This window comes from Episyrphus balteatus, chromosome 2 (genome assembly GCF_945859705.1).
Source record: "Episyrphus balteatus chromosome 2, idEpiBalt1.1, whole genome shotgun sequence".
Classification (NCBI taxonomy): Eukaryota; Metazoa; Arthropoda; class Insecta; order Diptera; family Syrphidae; genus Episyrphus; species Episyrphus balteatus.
In genome coordinates this window covers 62,473,960-62,492,877 of record NC_079135.1, presented here as the reverse complement: position 1 = coordinate 62,492,877, position 18,918 = coordinate 62,473,960, and the positions used below count along the sequence as shown (strand labels likewise).

General features: G+C 32.2%; 3 protein-coding genes across 3 annotated transcripts in view; 2 read left to right on the top strand and 1 right to left on the bottom strand.

Moving 5' to 3' along the window:
- The first annotated feature begins 1,608 nt into the window (after positions 1–1,608).
- Positions 1,609–18,918, top strand: part of LOC129908244 (dynein light chain 1, cytoplasmic) — a 52,980-nt gene continuing 35,670 nt past the window's right edge. Inside the window, exon 1 of the mRNA XM_055984627.1 lies at positions 1,609–1,899. The gene's annotated coding sequence lies outside the window, so the exon portion shown is untranslated. The remainder of the gene's footprint in view (positions 1,900–18,918) is intronic.
- On the top strand, positions 7,035–8,495 carry LOC129908241 (uncharacterized). Its single transcript, XM_055984623.1, has 4 exons — positions 7,035–7,426; positions 7,510–7,696; positions 7,751–7,943; positions 8,012–8,495. The coding sequence occupies exons 1-4, from the start codon at positions 7,422–7,424 to the stop codon at positions 8,395–8,397; spliced, it is 771 nt and encodes a 256-aa protein (XP_055840598.1). The 5' UTR covers positions 7,035–7,421; the 3' UTR covers positions 8,398–8,495.
- Positions 8,536–10,214, bottom strand: LOC129908240 (putative nuclease HARBI1). Its single transcript, XM_055984622.1, has 6 exons — positions 9,899–10,214; positions 9,507–9,829; positions 9,347–9,450; positions 9,134–9,278; positions 8,943–9,080; positions 8,536–8,883 (listed from the first exon to the last, which is right to left on the bottom strand). Exons 1-6 carry the CDS (start codon positions 10,042–10,044, stop codon positions 8,633–8,635), a joined length of 1,107 nt encoding a protein of 368 aa, XP_055840597.1. The 5' UTR covers positions 10,045–10,214; the 3' UTR covers positions 8,536–8,632.

Genomic DNA, 18,918 nt, shown 5'->3' with positions numbered 1-18,918 from the left:
TGTACATTGTTGAAAAGGTATATTTATTTCCTATCAGAAAATGTAAAATGGGTAAAAATTTGACGAAGCTAGATTTTTTTCAATGGGTGAAGGTCAAAAAAACCGTTTTTTGCCCCTAACTCCAGATTTTGGGGGGTGTTAGGGACTTTTTAAATACCGTTTCGTAATCAGTGCGACTAGCTCTACAAAACGTAATAGGTTTCCGCCTGCGTACATTTCAAAACTTCATTTTTGTAACACCGTGTTATTAGTACACACAAATACATGCAAAGCAAACGTCAAATCACTCCAGTTGTCAAATTCGTCGTGAACAAATTCCAAAATTGCACGAAAACGGAGTGATTCAATCCCATAATTTTGGAAAACGACATTAGACTACCCTTCAAGCAAACAGGTCCGACCTCGGTCCGAATCCACTCCGCCTCAGGCGGAGCTGAGTCCGACTTCGGCTCAGAAACGGGTCCGCAGAAGGCTGAAAATAGTATGGAAATTATAATCACCACGGAGCCGATTTTATATGTATTGGTTTTTTCACCACGATTTCTCCTTCGACTTTGTGTTCATACACAAAAAGTTGCAAGTGTGTGAGTGCAACCCCGTTTTTCCCGGTCGGAGTGTTTTTCCTAAACTCCGTTTTCTTGCTTGAAGGGTAGTGAATAATAGGTGTGTTTTTTATTACCACCGGTCTTAACTGGACAAAAAAAACGCCTCGGGGCTTAACCTGAAATCTTGGCAGCACTGTACATTGAATGTTCCGAAAACAGCAGACGCAACAAAACTTTAGAGTTGTCATATTTTTCGCTTTAGTCATTTTCTTGTATTTTTCAAGTATGTTTTACAAAGAGATACAAAAATGTATGCTAGCAAAACTATTTTAATACAAATTGTCCTTCCAAACGTGAGTTTTCACGTTTTTTAACAAATTCTAAACAATTTATGAAAAAATTAGTTTGGTAGCACAGATTTAAAACTCTTCAAAAAGTTAAGCCCAGAGAAATCTCCGGGCTAAACAACTAAGCCCAAGGGGCTAAGGTGTTGTTGTATTTAACATGTAAATTGCTTAGCCCAGACTGCGTTTTTTTTGTCCAGTTAAAGGCTTGGCCACACCGGAGGGTACGCGGTAGAGGTACGGGTAACGGTACGGGTACTTGTATGAAAAAAATTCCAAACTGACACATGAACGTTCGGGTGTGGAATTTTTTTAATACAAATATCGTTGCCGCTACCCGTACCGCTACCGCGTACCCTCCGGTGTGGCCAAGCCTTAAGACCGGTTGTAATAAAAAACACACCTAATATGGCCGTTAAGATAGGAACGTGAACGCACCCTTTTACACTGGTTGAAAACTTTGTACATGTAGTTTAGTCTGAACCCTGTTCAAACTTCGAAGAACTGATAAAAACTCAAACACTAAATTTTTTCGAACACAATACAAACAAGAGCTGCACATGAATTTTTGACGTTAGAGGCCGCCTGATAGAAGCTCCCTTAAATAAACCAATGGCTATCAACCATTGAATACCTATGTATATATAATAAATGAGAATTTTCAGTATCATGTGCGTGTGTGAATTATTGTTTTTTTTCTTCTCTTTAGCCAAGTATTAGTTTTAGTTCTTGCCCAATGTTCACTACGTTGAAAAACTCTCGTGGAGAAGGCGGGCTGTAAGCTGCAAGAAAAAATATAACTTAAATATTTGAAAATTTTGTTCTTTTAAAACAAGAAAAAAATTCTTTCACAACCCTAGTGACCTATGAAAAATAAATTCATATAAAAAAAGATTAAAATTACAATTGTGAAAAAAAACTCCTTGCTGAGAACTAGCATTTTTGTATCCTGTCGATCTGTGCATTTGGTCAAACTTTTCCAATTTCTCGTCCTCAAATATATATTTCAAGTGAGTATTTTTGCATAAATTTAGATACTTCTCCAGGTGGCTAAAATAAAACCAGTGTTTTTTAATTGTTCCTTTTATTGATCAAACAAACTAGATGAACTTTTTGCTCCTGCCTATGATAATGACTTTATTTTACCCAGTATCATAAAATATTTGGGACAAGTTTCATAGGCAGCCGCCTGCTACCATTTACTTTTCAGTTTCATTTTTAGCTCAATTTTCATTGATTTCCCCTTCAATAGTTTCAAAAAATCAACACGAAAATGTTAAGAAGGATGGCAATGGCAAATAATGTGTTACTTTTTCGATTGACGTAATAAACCTTTGCAGAGCAATATATTGCTTTTTACGATTAGAACTTCCTAAAATATTTATAAATATAAGAAAAGGAGTAGGCCATGATTCATTAAACTATAACGCATATAATTGGTTGATTAACTTACTGGAAAATTAATTTAAGCTGAGAAAGTTAATTTTTTTTCAGTCAGGGATTAAATAAGGGAAGTCTAATTGATTTTTACAACATATCGTAAATCCATGCCTTCTTATTTGAGGAAGGGATTGTCTTTTTCATTATAGCATTCAACTTGCACTTGATATACCTAAAAAGTTAGTAAAAAAGTTTTGATCAAACGGATTAGTGTTTATTTTTAATTTCAAAACTTGGTGAACCAATGAACGTATGTTTATCCAGGCTGACCTTAAAACGGAGATCGACTCTTTCTTTATTTCTTAAAAAAAAAAAAAAAAAATCATGGTAATGATTGAAAGCCTTTTAGTTACTGCTATTGCTTTTCTGTCTATGCGACTCTACAGTGTTTGAGCGTTCACTTTACTAAAAAGTACTTGGCAGAAGATACTGGAACCCAAAGGAACCCAGCAATTCCACGATTGAGGCCACAATAGACGCCGGTTATAGGGATCAGGAAAATGCACCAGGAAAAAAGAAACAGTATGAAATTGAATATTTTTTCCTGATGCTCTTTTATAGAGATCTGGAAAACTTATGTCAGTGGACACACAAGATCTACCTACTCTCTTCTTTTCCTGATTGAAATACACAGTATAACAGGAAAAAATTGAAACACTTCAGGACAATGATTTGTTTCATATTGGTTCAAATGTCAATCAGCTGGCACGAAAATTGAATTTTTATCAGGAAAACAAATAAATACAATTTAAACAAAAATAATTGTTCCATTGTAAATTTTCTTTTCGAAAAAAATTCTTTGAGTCATTCATAATCGATTGGTATAGCATTTGTGTTTGAAATCGATTTAAAACATAAAATATCTAGGTATTTGAAAATTTTTCCTGATTCATTTTCCTGATCGCTACAACTGGCCCCCAAATTATATACACCGATTGAATAATCCAACCTATCAACGGCTTGTGATCGATGGTAATTACAAAAGACCAATTTGGTCTGCGAAATTTGATTGTAAGACCAAATTTGGTTTTGTTGACTATCAGAATAGCCGGTTCCACCCCAGGATTTTGTTATTTTTTGTAGGAATCTTTCTATTTGTGTTCTATAAAGAAGCTATATGAGAAGTAATTTTAAAATGAAAATTATTGACAACAAAAATAAATTAAATCATTTGTTACTGAGTTGAATAAAACGCAAAGTAAATTTATAACAAGTGTCGTATCTCAACACTCCTCCTCAGCTTGATGATAAATTTTTAACTGTTTTCTGAGTTCAATAAATTGAGGTTTGGGCAACCCTTTTGTCTTCATATCTGCTACCACACATTTTGCTTCCGTTGAAGATAAACTAACCGACTGTTGATTTCTTGCATCGAGAAGATTTGTTAACGTCCAGGTGTTAGCTGTTTTTAAGGACATTAACTCTTCCTCAATGGTATATTTCCATTTATTCCAATTTCTGCTCTTCTTTGCTTCTTGAAGTGAGGTTGCCACATTTTCGACAAATGTTTCAGTATATAAAGCATAAGCAATGTAGTTTGTCATATCAAATTCTTCAAATCTCTCGGGAAGTTTCCTGGTACGCTTACTTCTTTGATGTTCATCATTTGTAATTGCATCTTTGTTAACAAATTCTAATTCTTCACAATCAGTCGCTTCAGAAAGCTCATCCTGATAATTCACATCTTCACACAGTGTTGATTGTTGTTTTTGATGATTCTCAACTTCACATTCTGTTGTTTGTCCTTGTTGGTGATTCGCATATTCACATTCTGTTGTTTCCCCTCCTGCTTCGGACATGTCTTCGACTTCAGCTTCATCTTTATTATATATGCTAGATTGTTCCCAAATGTACTGGCTCTTATCATTTTGTTCATTGAAAATTACGTCATTATTCCATAATCGATGACCATTGGGAGTATATCCAAACATAACGCAATTTAATGATTTCGGGTCAAGTTTTGTTCGAAGCTGACTAGGAATGTGTCCCATTCGTGTGTGCCATAAACCAATACTTTTTGCAACACTTATTCCAGCAGACCCGACTTCAAGTTCTTCAATGCATAGTTCATACATTTTCCCATTGCTTACAGCTTCAGTTAAGAGATGTTTCCCCTTCCAGATTTGTGCCTTTCCGTTTTCGAAAACTATCTTAATGCCTTTTGATTCAAGTTTCCGAATCGAAAGCAAGTTACAAGACAATCTTTTTACGAATAAAACATCTTCAATCACGCCAGCACTTTTCTTCTCGTTCAAGGATAAGTTTCCTGAGATATTTCCAATCTTAGTTCCCATTAGATGAACTCCATTCTTTGCCACCGAGATTTTAATTGGATTTTCTAAGATTTTGCAGTTTGTCAAATATTTTTCATCATTGACCATATGATCCGTTGCTCCAGAGTCCAAATAAAAATGCAAGTAGTTATTTGCTTGAGCTTTAAGACCCATCCCAGAATGTGCAATGAAAGTAAACGTCTCAGCATTAGTGGTACTAATTTTGGCTTTCGCATCATATTTATTTTCTCTTCGACTCTTGCACTCCGAGCGCATGTGCCCAAGTTTTCCGCAATTATAACACTTAATTTTGCTCTTTGAATACATTGCAACTGACTCATGAACTTCTGGATTTGACTTTTTCTTTGCTTCATCTAAAATCCGACTTTTGACAAAATCTATCGTCAACTTCTCGACCTCCATCGTTTCCAAAGCAGACACTGGTGTCTTGAATGAAGGGGGCAATGTAAGAAGTAACTGACATATAATATCAGCATTTTCTAAATTCGCTCCTGTTGATCGTAGCTCCCGAATCAACTTATCGAATCTTAGAAGGTGTTGTTCAATATTTTCTCCTTCTTCGCACTTAAGTGTTAATATGCTATTTCGCAAAAACATTTGCGAAGCAATACTTTTCCTCTCGAAGGTAAGTTCAAGCCCTTCCAAAATGTCTTTTGCCGTTAATTTGTCTTTAACGTATTCAAGATGACTATCAGCTATGCGATGGATTATTAATGATTTGCATTTCTTCTCTCTTTTTTTAATTGTCAATTTGATTGCTTCATTTGGTTCAGCATCTAGAATGTTCTTCAAGTCCTTGACTACAAATTCTTCTAGATCATGTTCCTCAAGCATCGCGATTAAACGAAATTTCCAATTGTTGAAATTTGTACCATCAAACAGTTGCACTTTATATTTTTCTTCTTCCATACCTGGGCCCATAACCTGTTAACTTCTCTTGGTTAAATAAAACAATATCAGGTAAAAAAATTATATAAAGGTTTAATCGCAGTTAAATAAAAACAATGTGTTCTATAAAGAAGCTATATGAGAAGTAATTTTAAAATGAAAATTATTGACAACAAAAATAAATTAAATCATTTGTTACTGAGTTGAATAAAACGCAAAGTAAATTTATAACAAGTGTCGTATCTCAACAAAAAAGACTGAAAATGAAACTATTTTTCCACTGTATCTGGAAAATTTAACATTGAAAAAAATGAAGTGCAATTTATTGACAGATAACGCTAATACTATCGTAACGAAAAAAGACAGAAATTGAAACATTACTTACTTTGAACTTAAAAAATAAGACTTTTAGAACAATTAAAATATTTATTTTTATTAACTTCAATTTAACCTTAAGGAAAGAGTTTCAATAATCAGATTTTTTATTTTTAAGTAAAATTAAATAATTTACTAAATTGAAATGAAATAAACTAGTTCAGTAGGAGTTCAAGTCCTCTTTAAAAATACTTAGCAGTGCATTTTTATTCTGTTTCTGTTGCGTCTTAAGATGGGCATAGGATTATTAAATTATTATATGACTGCAGAGGTCATCAATGTTTACATAAGTTTGCCTGGACTCGTCGGAAACAGACATTCAAAATTCCAACTCATCATCATTGGGTACCTATGGTTTCTGAAGCTTTGTTAATTTTAGGTGAAGATACTAACACGATTTCTTTGTCGACATCTTGGTTTTCATTTTGTCTTTTGAGCAGTAAGGCAGCCCTAGTCCCCGAGAATTTGAGAAAATCTACAGATTGAGATATTCCACATAATTTGATTACAATGGTTAACAAGGGTTCTGTTGCCGAAACAAAAATATACTTTTCTGAAGGTTTTCGGTTTGCTGAATTCGAATCCAAAGTCAGAAAATTGATCAGCTCCCGTTTTTGAAATATTACCGTTAGAAAATCAAAAAACGTTTTTTTGACTACTTCGGGCCTTATTCTTCAATATAAGGAAAATTGTTAGAAGATATTTAGTAACGGTTTCTATAAAAACTATTTTTCTTCTTTCAAGAACTTTTTTAATCTTTCCGATATCTTTGTAATTGTCCGAGATATCTTAAAATGAAGAAAGTGGCTTTGGCTTCATATATCATAAAGGAGATAATGACGTTATAAAATTTATGAAATATGCAAACAACTGAGGATATCTCGGGAAGTAAAAAAGATATCGAAATGATTTAAACAGATTTAAAAAGGTGGAAAATAGTTCTTATAAAAACCATTACTAAATATGCACAAACAATTTACCTTATATAAAATAATAAGGCCCGAAGTACTGCATTTTCTAATATTTCAAAAACGGGAGCTGATTAATATTTTCTGACTACGGATTCGAGTTCAGCACACCGAAAACCTTCAGAAAAATATTTTTTTTTTCCGGCAACGAAAAAAAAGTTTAATTTTGTTAACCAGGGGTGGAATCGGCTAAAGTGATTGTTGACAGTCATATTTGTGAAAATCAAATTTGATCAAATAAAATTTTCCGTCTGCGTAAGATGATCAAAAAAAGTTTTTAAAACGCTGGCATCACTTTGAATGATAAGTAGCATTGCCATTTTACACAAAAATGTTTAAAATTTGCATTCGAAATCCAAACACTTGTTATGTCAAAAAGAATACATTTTGAAAGATAAATATAGAACCTATAATGTCAAATTGCATATAAAAAAAATTGCAGTTGAGGTGCCTCACTTTTTTCTCGTATTGCATTTTATTTTTTTCGTGTGTTTCGCTGTAAATTTTGTTTATTTTCGTTTTGCCGGCAAAAGTTTTTTGTTTATAAGTTTAGTGCAACTGAATAAAATGATGTAAGTAAACATTTTTGTGAAAACCAATAAAATAAAATAAATTTTTAGTATAATTACAAAATTATAATAATTGTCATTAATAGGACACACGCAAACAAAACACAAATGAAATTGATGACGGAGTTCATGGAGGAGAATCCGGATTTGGCCAAATCCTTTTCTGCTTCTAACATAAATTCGCGGGAAACCCAAAGAATGCTATGGGAAAGGCTCACGTTGAAATTAAACGTAAATGGGCCACCCACGAAAACCAAAGCAGAGTGGAAAAGGGTAAGAAAGTGTGGGTGTTAATAAAGAATTTGCCTTCATCCTTTGTTATTTCAGATTTGGACAACTAGGAAATATAGCGCAAAAAAAAAACTTATTGAAAATAAAAAGTCTATTGCGAAGACAGGTGGAGGTCCATATACAGAACTGCCTTTAGATAGCAATGAGGAAGCTATTATACAAGTTTGTGGAATCGAAGCAGCCGTAGCCGGAATCGGTGGGGTTTCAAGCTTCGGCTGTGATGAGCAAAGTATGTTTGTACTTTTCATTTTTGCATATAAGTACCTACTATAAAATAAATTTTTTTTTTGTTCCTAGTTTTAGAGACAGAAATAACTGACCTCATTGGGGACTCAACACCATCGGAGCAAATTCCCGATTCCGCTCCCGCCCCCTCCTCGGTGAGCACAAAAAATCGACAAAAACAAACCCCTAAAGAGGAAGAGGGTATTATTCTTGCAAGAAGACAAGTTGAGTTGCAAGAAAAATTTGTTTCCGTGCAGGAAGATATTGGCAAATCCCTGAAGGAAGTCACAGTGGCAATCAAAGATATGAAGGACTGTGTTGCACTTTTGTGCCAAGAAAAAGAAAAGGAACGGCAATCGGCCAATGCCTTAAAAAAAGAAGAGCTCCAACTAAAAAGGATGGAGATCGAATTAGCAAAGGCGGCCACAGATCTTCAAATGCTAGAGCTCAGAAAATGAGAACATCAAATATTATCAACAAACTGCCTTACAATCAACTAAGTGCTGTGCTTAAAGTTTAAGTTTTTTTTTTATGAAGTTTTTGTTTTTTTTTTACTTAAGAAATGTTTACTTATTTATTTTTTTTCAGTGAAATAGTTTTAGTTTTGTTTTTTTTTTTTTAATTTAAGTTTTTTTTAAGTCATTATTGGAGGAAATATTGAAAAAATAAAGATTTTTATTACAAAATTTTGGTTTAATGCCTTGTACGGTTAGCCCAAAGATCATCTCTTATTCTGTTGCGAATTCGTATTCCATCATTGCTGCTATTTTCAGGTTGGCGATTGTTTAAACTATCGGATGAAGAAACTCTTCTTACTTCGTCTGGTAGTGGTACCCTTTGCTCACAACAAATATTGTGTAAAGCTGCACAAACGTTAACAATTGTAGCCGATCGTTTAGGGGAGTACCTCAACTTTCTTTCTTCTAAAATGCACCTCCATCGAGCTGTAAGAAGAAAAAAAATAAATAGGAAGTGTTTTTAAATAAGTAGACATTATAGGTACTCTTCATTACACCAATACATCGTTCAACAGTGCTCCTAGCCTGAGAGTGTACGTGGTTGAACCATGCTTCTGGCGAATTTTCGGCTGCACTTCGGTAGGGTGTTAATAAAAACGGTTCCAGTGGATAGCCGCTGTCACCTAAGAAAAAATGTATCAGACAAGTAACGCACAGAAATATTATGAAGTCCTACCGAGAAGCCATGTCGAGGAACTACCAGCGCAATAGTCGGTATTCATCTTTTCCCTCTGAGCACTCTGCCTCCAGACAAAGCTGTCATGGGCACTTCCACCGTATTTGGAGTTAATAGCTAAAATTTTCGTGTTTTCGTCACAGATCTGTAAAGAAAAGACTTAGGGTTGAAAAAGTATCTATAAACAACTGGCGAAAACAATAATTTTCTTACAATCATAGCATTTATGCTATGCCTCCCCTTTCTGTTGAAAAAGATATGCTCATTTTCAGATGGGCGGAGTAACATTATATGTGAACCATCTATGCACCCGATTACTACAAAACGAAACAAATTTATTATTTATTTAAGATAAGAATGAAAAAAAAAATACCTCCTGGTATGCGATATTTCTCATAGAAGTATCTTTTTGTACCTTCCATTGCTGTTGGTGAAAATTTTATTTTTGATGGACACAATTTTGTTTCCATTTTTCTTAAAGTTGATGTTATCACTTCACACACAGTGCTTTGCCCCATTGGCGCTGACCAGTCTGCACCAACTTGCCGTTGATAAGCACCACCACCAAGAAAATTTAATGTCGCTGCCAATTGGAGAATAGGAGGAATATGGGTGGAACGAACTCCAACTGGCAGTTCCAGAAGGTCAAGAATGGAAAGAAACGTTTCTTTTGTAACTCGAAAGTTTTTTAAGAACCTATATGATTTTTAAACGGAAGTTATTACTAAATGAGAATTAAAAGTTATGTGTTATGTGTCTACTTACTTTGAGTTTGGTAATTCCAATATATTTAGTTTATTTCTTAAATTTATCCTCAAGAGTCGGACGTTGCGGTTATAATTATAATTTAAATTTTCATTTTCTTCATTTTCTCTCCGTAAAAACAGTTCCACAGGCACAAAAAAATTCATTTTTCTAGACAATCAAAGAAAACATGAAACGCTTTTACATGAAAATGACAACAAAATAGCTGTCACACGAAAAAGTCAAAAAAATTTGACTATCAAATTTGACAATCACCTTACGCAGACCAATCTTTTGTAAAATGACTGTCAACAATCAAAAATCACCTTAGCCGATTCCACCCCAGTGTTATTGCTTCGTCCAATGAACCAAATTTAAAATCTCGATATGGGCCCCACTCATGTCATGATTCATTTTAAGGTTAACCGACATTTTTTTAATGTAATGCTAATAAACTCACGGTCCACAGTTTTCAAAAACCCGGGGTAGAACCGTATACGGTGATTGGTGACTTTTGTCCAAAAATGTTTTGACAAATTGATAACACATTGAGAGAAAACACAAAAATAGTTATCGTTAGTCAAATTTTCATTCATTAAGCCTAGTACGCAGCTGAAGCGTCAATTCGATCGATTCTTAAGTGCAACCGATATACACCAATAATTCTAAATCCACTTTTTACCGAAAATGAGGTAATGATGCAGTTTTACTAATTTCAGGGTAATCTTTCCGTATTTGAACAGGGTTTTTGTCTAAAAAATTTCTTTTCAGCAGATAATATAATTTAATGGGACATAGAACAATAAACACAGGTAAGTAGCCTTCTGAAAATGAAACCGAGTATTCTTGATTGTTCTAAGTCCTATCTTTTTAATTGTTCTATGTCCAATTTTGGGTTTTTAGTTTAAAAAAAAAAATTAAAAAATAATATGCACCTACTAATGAGGTTAACTTCTATGGTTTATTCAAGAGAAAAGAACAAATTTTATAAAAAAAAAACATAACATAAAGAATGGGGAACGAGCAGAAAAATGTCGCTTTAAACCAATTTGAAACTTGAAAATCGTCCCCTGTAAAATTTGCTTTTTGTGACTTAGAACGATTTTGCTTTACGCCGACGAAATGTTGGAGGCATTAAGATGGATGAATGTTGACCAGCTAATAACTTTCAATACGATATTTATATACAAAATGAAAAACAAAATGATGCCTTCATACTTAGAAGAAAACATTATTATGGTTTCTAAGGTACAGTACTGTCATATAATCTCAGAAACAATCAAAACATCAGACCAATCCGATGCAACAAAAGCAGTACCATGAACTCTTTGATGAATGCAGGACTCAATATCTTCAACAGCTTGCCAAATGATTTGAAAAACGAATCAAGATTTAATATTTAAAAAAATAAACTTCAAATCTTTTTGCAAAATAGTTTAAACCTAATTAAAGTTATCACTTATCAACTAATTAAAATTATTATTAAATTACACAAATATAGATATAAAAATATTTAAAATTTGCAATTAAACATTAAAACACGTAACAGAAAAATTGTTTAAAATTTGTAAATTGTATTTGTTAAAAAGTTCAACGACCTTATTATAGGCTATTGATTATATAGTTTAGAAAGGAACTAAGACGTTCACGGGTTTTTATTGCAGAAATCGTTCAATGGGTTATAAAAGAAGATAAAACCGCGGAGTGCTATTAAATGAGAGGGTGGAAACTTAAGATAGGGGTGCAAAAGCCCCCTTTTTGTTTTTTTCAATATACCTCGTAAACCAAGCAAAATTTTGATATATTGCACATATAACTTTTTGTAGAGAATTAAATTTCCTATTGGAATAATGTTTTTTAAAAATTGAAAAAAAAAAATTTCCATACCAAAATAGTCGAAACAATCATAAAGAAAATATCAAAAAATCGATTTTTTGAGTTTTTTTGCTTTTTTCCTTGTACATTTTTTTTTGGGTTGAGAGACAGAAACATTTGAGGGGAAAGTACGATAACTTAAGCACCAAGAACTGATAATGAGATTCTGTAGAGGGGTTAAATACAATCATTGTTTACTATGGGAGGGGGGGTCAATGTCCCCCCGTTTTGGCGGGAGGGGCAATTTTCTAAAAAAAAATATTTAAAATAAAAAAAAATTATTAAAAAACAACGGCAACACTTACAGTTTTGATTAATATTAATTTTAAAATGAAGGTATTTTAATCAATTGTTTTTACTTGAGTAAAACTAAAAATGCGAAAAAAAGCTAGATTAAAATGGCCATACTTCGGTTAATTTTCAATGAAAAAATTTAGTGAGTACAGCATTTTGAAGGAAATTTAATCTTCTTTTTTTCTTTGGAGTAACGTTTATGTCTATCTCAACCCAAAAAAAATGTACAAGTAAAAAAGCAAAAAAACTCAAAAAATCGATTTTTTGATATTTTTTTTATGATTGTTTCGACTATTTTGGTATGGAAATTTTTTTTTCAATTTTTAAAAAACATTATTCCAATAGGAAAGGACCCCGCACAATTTGTATGGGAAGTGGCCCTCGGTGAAATTGTCTGAAATTTTAGTATGTTGTTCTCTTGAACCCCCTGATCAAAAGTCGATATGGGCAGAAAGTCGAAAAATGGACAGTTTTTAAGATAACGGGTTTTTTCTGATGACTATCTCAAACCTTTTATAAGGGATAGTAACTCTCTATATTGTGTTTTGCGTAATTTTTTAGTGTCTCTTTTAGGTTTTTAGGGTCGCTGAATCCAAATCCGAAGTCTATTTTGCCTAATCAAGTCAGGTTTTCAAGATAACCTCAAAAAATGTCAAAGCCTCAAAAAAAATTTTTTGTTTGATCTGGGAGTTCGACTATGTTAATTACATGTTTTCTAGGTCGCTGAAACCAGATTCGAAGTCTATTTTGTCCTATCACTTCGAGTTTTTGAGATAACCTCAAAAAACTAACGAACATATTTTTTGAGGTTATCTCGAAAACCTGACGCGATAGGACAAAATAGACTTCGAATCTGGTTTCAGCGACCCAAAAAACATATATAACATATAGTCGCACTCCCAGATCAAAAAAAAAAAAAAATTCGAGGCTGTGACATTTTTTGAGGTTATCTTGAAAACCTGACATGATGAGGCAAAACAGACTTCGGATTTGGATTCAGCGACCCTAAAAACTTATGAATTTCACTAAAAAATGACTCAAAACACAATATAGAGATTTACTATCCCTTATAAAAGGTTTGAGGTACTCATCAGAAAAAACCCGTTATCTTAAAAACTGTCCATTTTTCGACTTTCTGCCCATATCGACTTTTGATCAGGGGGTTCAAGAGAACAACATACTAAAATTTCAGACAATTTCACCGAGGGCCACTTCCCATACAAATTGTGCGGGGTCCTTTAATTCTCTACAAAAAGTTATATGTGCAATACATCAAAATTTTGCTTGGTTTACGAGGTATATCGAAAAACCCAAAAAGGGGGTTTTTGCACCCCTATCTTCAGTTTCCACCCTCTCATTTAATAGCACTCCGCGGTTTTATCTTCTTTTATAACCCATTGAACGTCTTAGTTCCTTATTACCCTGTTTTTTTCGACATAATCAATAGCCTATTAGGTCGTTTATTAACTTTATTATTATTATTATTATTATTATTATTATTATATAAGCGAAACAAAAAATGTTTAAGTCTCCAAAGTCAACAGCGAACATGTTAACAAAAAAATGTCAAACTCAAAATAATAAAAATACTAATAAAAAAATTCAAGAAAAAACATAAGGAAATAAGTTTTAAAACAAAAACAAAAAAAAAATGAATTTCGTTGTGCTTTTTTGAATGGAAATTTTCGTTTCGCTACAGCTGCGTACTAGGCTTAAACTAATTATTGTATTATGTTTTCATTATTCCTAATGTGCATATAAATGCGTGTATATACAAGTTTGAACGTACCTAATTATGAGTTTTATTTGCTTTTATTCGCAAATCAAGTGGTCTTAGTTTAGTTTGGTTTATTATACAGTCATTCAAAATTTCAGATAAAAATATTACATTTCATTACAAATTCAATTATCTTTGATTTATCACAGTTTTCTTAAAATTATATACTTGAAAATTTTAAACAAATTAACACAATTATGTATTTTGTTTTCTACAATTAGTGATTTTCTCTTACATAAACTATCAATTCTTTTTTAAAATAATATACATTCTCCCCCTTATTTATAAAGTATAACTTTATACAACTATTTAAATTTGGAAAATGTGATCAAAAACCTTGTTTATTGTTGTCTTATAGCTGTCAAACTTATACAAAATAGTAGATTGTCTTTAGCGCGAATAATGTGATTATTATTTTTATTAAATAAAGCATATTTCCAACAATTTGAAAAAAGTTATGTAGAGTATAAGTAGACACTATTTATGTTTGTTACCGCATTACTTTGGACTAAGTGAACCAATTTTGATAATTCTTTTTGTATTGGATAGCTGGTGTCTGCAGTTTGGTCCCATTTCAATTTCGTCCAGTTATTGCCATAGAGACTGTGAAAAAACCATAAAACCCAGTTTTGATCCATGGAAGTCGGTTTTGTTTTTTTGTTAAAAATGATTATATGAAAAATAAAATTTTGCAAAACAGGTCATTAGAATCTTTTGAAATTTAGGTTTTAGGCTTTGATCTATATTTACTACAATATGGCATACCAACTTTATTTTAATTAGAATTATAAAATAAAAAAAAAATAGGCACTTCTGGGAATCGAACCTGGGATTCCCGCGTGCGAGCCGAATACTCATCGATAATTTTGCACTTGTAGGGTTTTGAAATTGCCGCTCAGGACGTGGTCACCTCGTCGCTCAGGATTGACGCTCAGACGCTCAGGGCGTGGCCGTACCCTTACAGTTTGAGAATCTTTAAAGCTATTTTAAGTGAATTCTGATTCAATATTTCCTTAATAGTTTATATAAATAAAAGTTTTCGTATCCTTAGTTGCCTCTTACTCGGGTGTCCGAGGTTCGATTCCCGAAAGTGGAATTGTGTTTTTATTTTTTAATTTCTCTATAATCCTCAATAAATAAACGATAGCTAAATAGGTCTCGTTTTTCTAGAATTTATTCGTTTTTGGATGCAACATTTGATTTTTTAAAAGTGTTTATTAATTTATTCCAATCACCTATTAATTTGCTAACTCCACATACAAAAAAATATTGATGATTAATTTCTACAAATAACCATAATGTTAGAGTATATTATTTTAATATGTGTAACCAAACACTACGCATTTTTCAAAATTGTATTGAGTAAGTTTTGACTTTTGGGTCATTAAAAAAATTCATATTGGTTCAGCTATAGCAAAATTTTTCGACGTTTTAAACGCACTAATTTTGGAAAGTTAAAACTTTCAAAAGTTATATAGGTACGGTACGAATAAGAAGGCAACTTAGAGACAAATCAAATCCTTTGTCTCTTCCAACGCATATGTATGCAAGTGTACATGACCATTTTAATAATAATTCTCACAGATTTTTTCAAAACTTTCGCCCATCCAAAGAAGCGTTCGTATTAGAAACTATTTATTTAAACAACGGCCGCCGTTCAACATACATTCCGCCTATAAAACTAATAGTGTTTCGATGCACACATCAAAATAATTTACTCTACCATTATGGTTATTTGTAGAAATAAATCATTTTTTTTTTGTTTGTTTGTGGAGTTTGCAATTTAATCGGTGATTGAAATAAATTCCTAAACACTTTTATAAAATCAAATATTGCACCCAAAAACGAATAAATTCTCCAAAAACGAGACCTATTAAGCTATCGTTTAGTTATTGACGATTATTGAGAAAATAAAAAAAAACAATTTCAATTTCATGAATCGAACCTCGGACAGTCGATTGAGAGGCAACTACTAAATCACTTAGACTAACACGACTTCTAAGGATACGAAAACTTTTATTTATATAAACTATTTAGGAACTATTGAATCAGAATTCACTTAAATAGTCCAGTCAAGTTATACTTTTGCTGAGAAATAATTCGCACTCAAAATATGAAATTCGGACTCAAAATATGAAAGTATACTAGTACAGAAGCTAAACCCCCCATTTTCCACAAAAATATCGGGACGACTTTTGCCGCCATTTTGTTTTGAACAGTTTTTCGACTATCGCTTGTAATTCGGCTATTTTTGGTCTTACAGAAAAATGTTATGAAACAAAGTTGAAGTAAATTTTATTTCCCACAAAATACGCCAAGTAACTTTTTACTCAAAAATTTACCATTTAGGAATTATAATGAATTTCGTAAAACACTGCTCAATTTTTTTTTATTTTCGCCATAACTTTTTTTTTTAAATTTTATCAAAAAATTATAAAATTTGAAGAACTATTAATAATTATCTATATTTACCTAATATAAGGTTTTTTTGTCCGAGTTACCGTTCCCTCACTAAATCGAAAAATAAATAAAAAAAATTAGCAAAAACAGGGTGAGAGGAGAGTACAATAACTGTGGCGCCGAGATTTGATAACGGTATTTTGAAGAAGGGTTAAATACAAGTATATTTTACTTTGGGAGGGGGGTTTATCTCCCCCCGTTTAGGCGGGAGGTTAAATTTTCTAAAACATAAAACATTGTTTTAGCAACCCAAAAACTATATGAAAAACCTAGACGCAACCCCAGATAACCCCTTTTGTTTTTTTGGTTTTGACATTTTTTTGAGGATATCTCAGAAACTTGACGTGATAGGGCGAAATTAACTTCGAATCTGGATTCAGCGATCCAAAAACTATATGATTAACATATTCGCACACCCAGATCAGAGAAAAAAATTTTTTGTTTTCGTGACATTTTATGAGGTTATCTCGAAAATTTGACGTGATGGAGAAAAACGGACTTGGAATTTGGTTTCAGCGACCCAAAAAACTATATGAAAAACCTAGTCGCAACCCCAGGTCAGAACTTTTATATTTTTTTTTGTGTGGCTGTGTTATCATCGATTCGATTATCGTTTTCAAAATTACGGAATGACCCCCCTTCTAATATCATCCTACGTATGTATTATGTAGATATTAACACATTTATAGTCAAGAGTTTCTTTCAAATTTTTTTGTAAACTTTCTTTTTTCATTTTCTGAAATTCGTTATTTGTTCGTTATATCGATCATTCGTTATAGCGGAATTTGTTATACGGGACCTCCACAAACATAACAAAGTAATTTTTACCAAGTTTTGTTTAAATCCAACCAAAATGTGGAGTTGAGTAGTGATTTTTTGTGTGGCTATTCTTAAATACCCACGGAATAATGTCCCATAATTTTTGTTTGTTTTTATGCATGCACTTAGCCACAGCATCAGTTGAAAGTCATTGATTGTAATCCTTTAATGTGGTTCAGTTGTTTTGTGTGAAAAATTACATCGACAATAATTAAATTTTTTTTTGTTTCTATTGTTTTACATAAAATTTTTGTTTTGGAAGTTTCAGTTGCAGGTGTGTACTTTATTTAAAAAATATATTTGTTGTACTTGAAACTTTAATTTATCGTTAAATAAATTTATTTTAAATGTAAGTAAAAAGACAGTTATTTTTTTAATTTCTGCTTTTTCAATGGACCTTTTGTTATATCATTCGGTGTTATTCGGTAACATTTTTGGTATCATATTAAAGAAGAAGATGTCAAAAAGCAAAAACAAAAAAAAACATCTGCCCGTTTTTGCCCGTCTAGCTTTTATTGTCTTTTATGTGAGCCTAGTTTCGTGAAAACTATTGACTGTTTTAATTTAAAAAAAAAATTTTTGACGAATTGATATTTTATTATCAATTAAACAAATATAACCGTGACATTTTAACTATCAAATATTTATTGATATTGAAAGATATCAGAATTCACTATTTGTTTTTCAGTGTATCCAAAATTTTTTTGTATACCTAAATTCATTAGAAAAAAGCTCTATTACTGTTAATTAGTGGTTTTAGTCGAGTACAACTTCATTAAGCAAAAAAAATTCTCATGAGCGGTTTTTGAAGGTAAATATTGGTGTGTTCAATTCTCTGTTTAAAATGGTATAACATTGTTGAGAATATTCCATAAATAACCGAGATAAATTATTTTTTCTTAAGAAATCCGATTTTTTTTATTAGGTAATTTTTCCATATTATTTAAGTTTTGTACCCTTTCAGAACCTTTCAGAATACAAAAACTTAAATAATATGGAAAAATTACCTAATAAAAAAGTCGAATTTAAAAATTTTATCTCGGTTATTTATGGAATATTCTCAAAAATGTTATACCATTTTGAAAAGAGAATTGAACACACCAACTTTTAAGGTAATTTTCCGAAACATCGTAGTGCGTTTTTTTACACTACGGTTCATTGAATTAGGGCCATGTACAACTTTTTAGTACTTAGTTGGGCAAAAAAGTAATTTTTGCTTTAAAACTGATGCAGCTGAGTTAAAATATTTGAATGCATTTGGTAGCAGAGTTATTCAAAATTCCGTAACAAAAGAAAAAAAATGAGAAAAATTAAGATTTGTAGTCATCGTCACAGGGTGACCATTTTTTCGACTTTTTTTTCGAATACCCCTAAATCACAAAATATTATGTCTGCGATTTTTTTAATTATTTTTCTGATAGCTGTCACACAACCTACCCTTTCTACCGTTTTCGGTTCGACGTTGACTTTTGGGACACCCTGTATAAAAAAATGGGTTGAGTTAAAGTTGTAGTTGTACTATCTACAACTTTTGCATTTAATTTTTTTTTGATAGGAGGTCTACTTTTGACAGAAACCGAAAACACGATTTTTGATACCCACCCCACTTTTTCGCCCACCCACCCCCTTTCCCCCAATTTGTTTGTGGGCAATTTATTTTTCCCTTTTCATATACCATTAATCCTTAATTTTCACCACTTTTATGCTTCAAAATATTGCAAAGTGCGCTGCACGTACGTACTTGGTCTTATGATAAAAGTAGCTCTTATCTTAAAGAATTCTATGAAAAAAAAAATAAGAAAGATTATAATTTAAT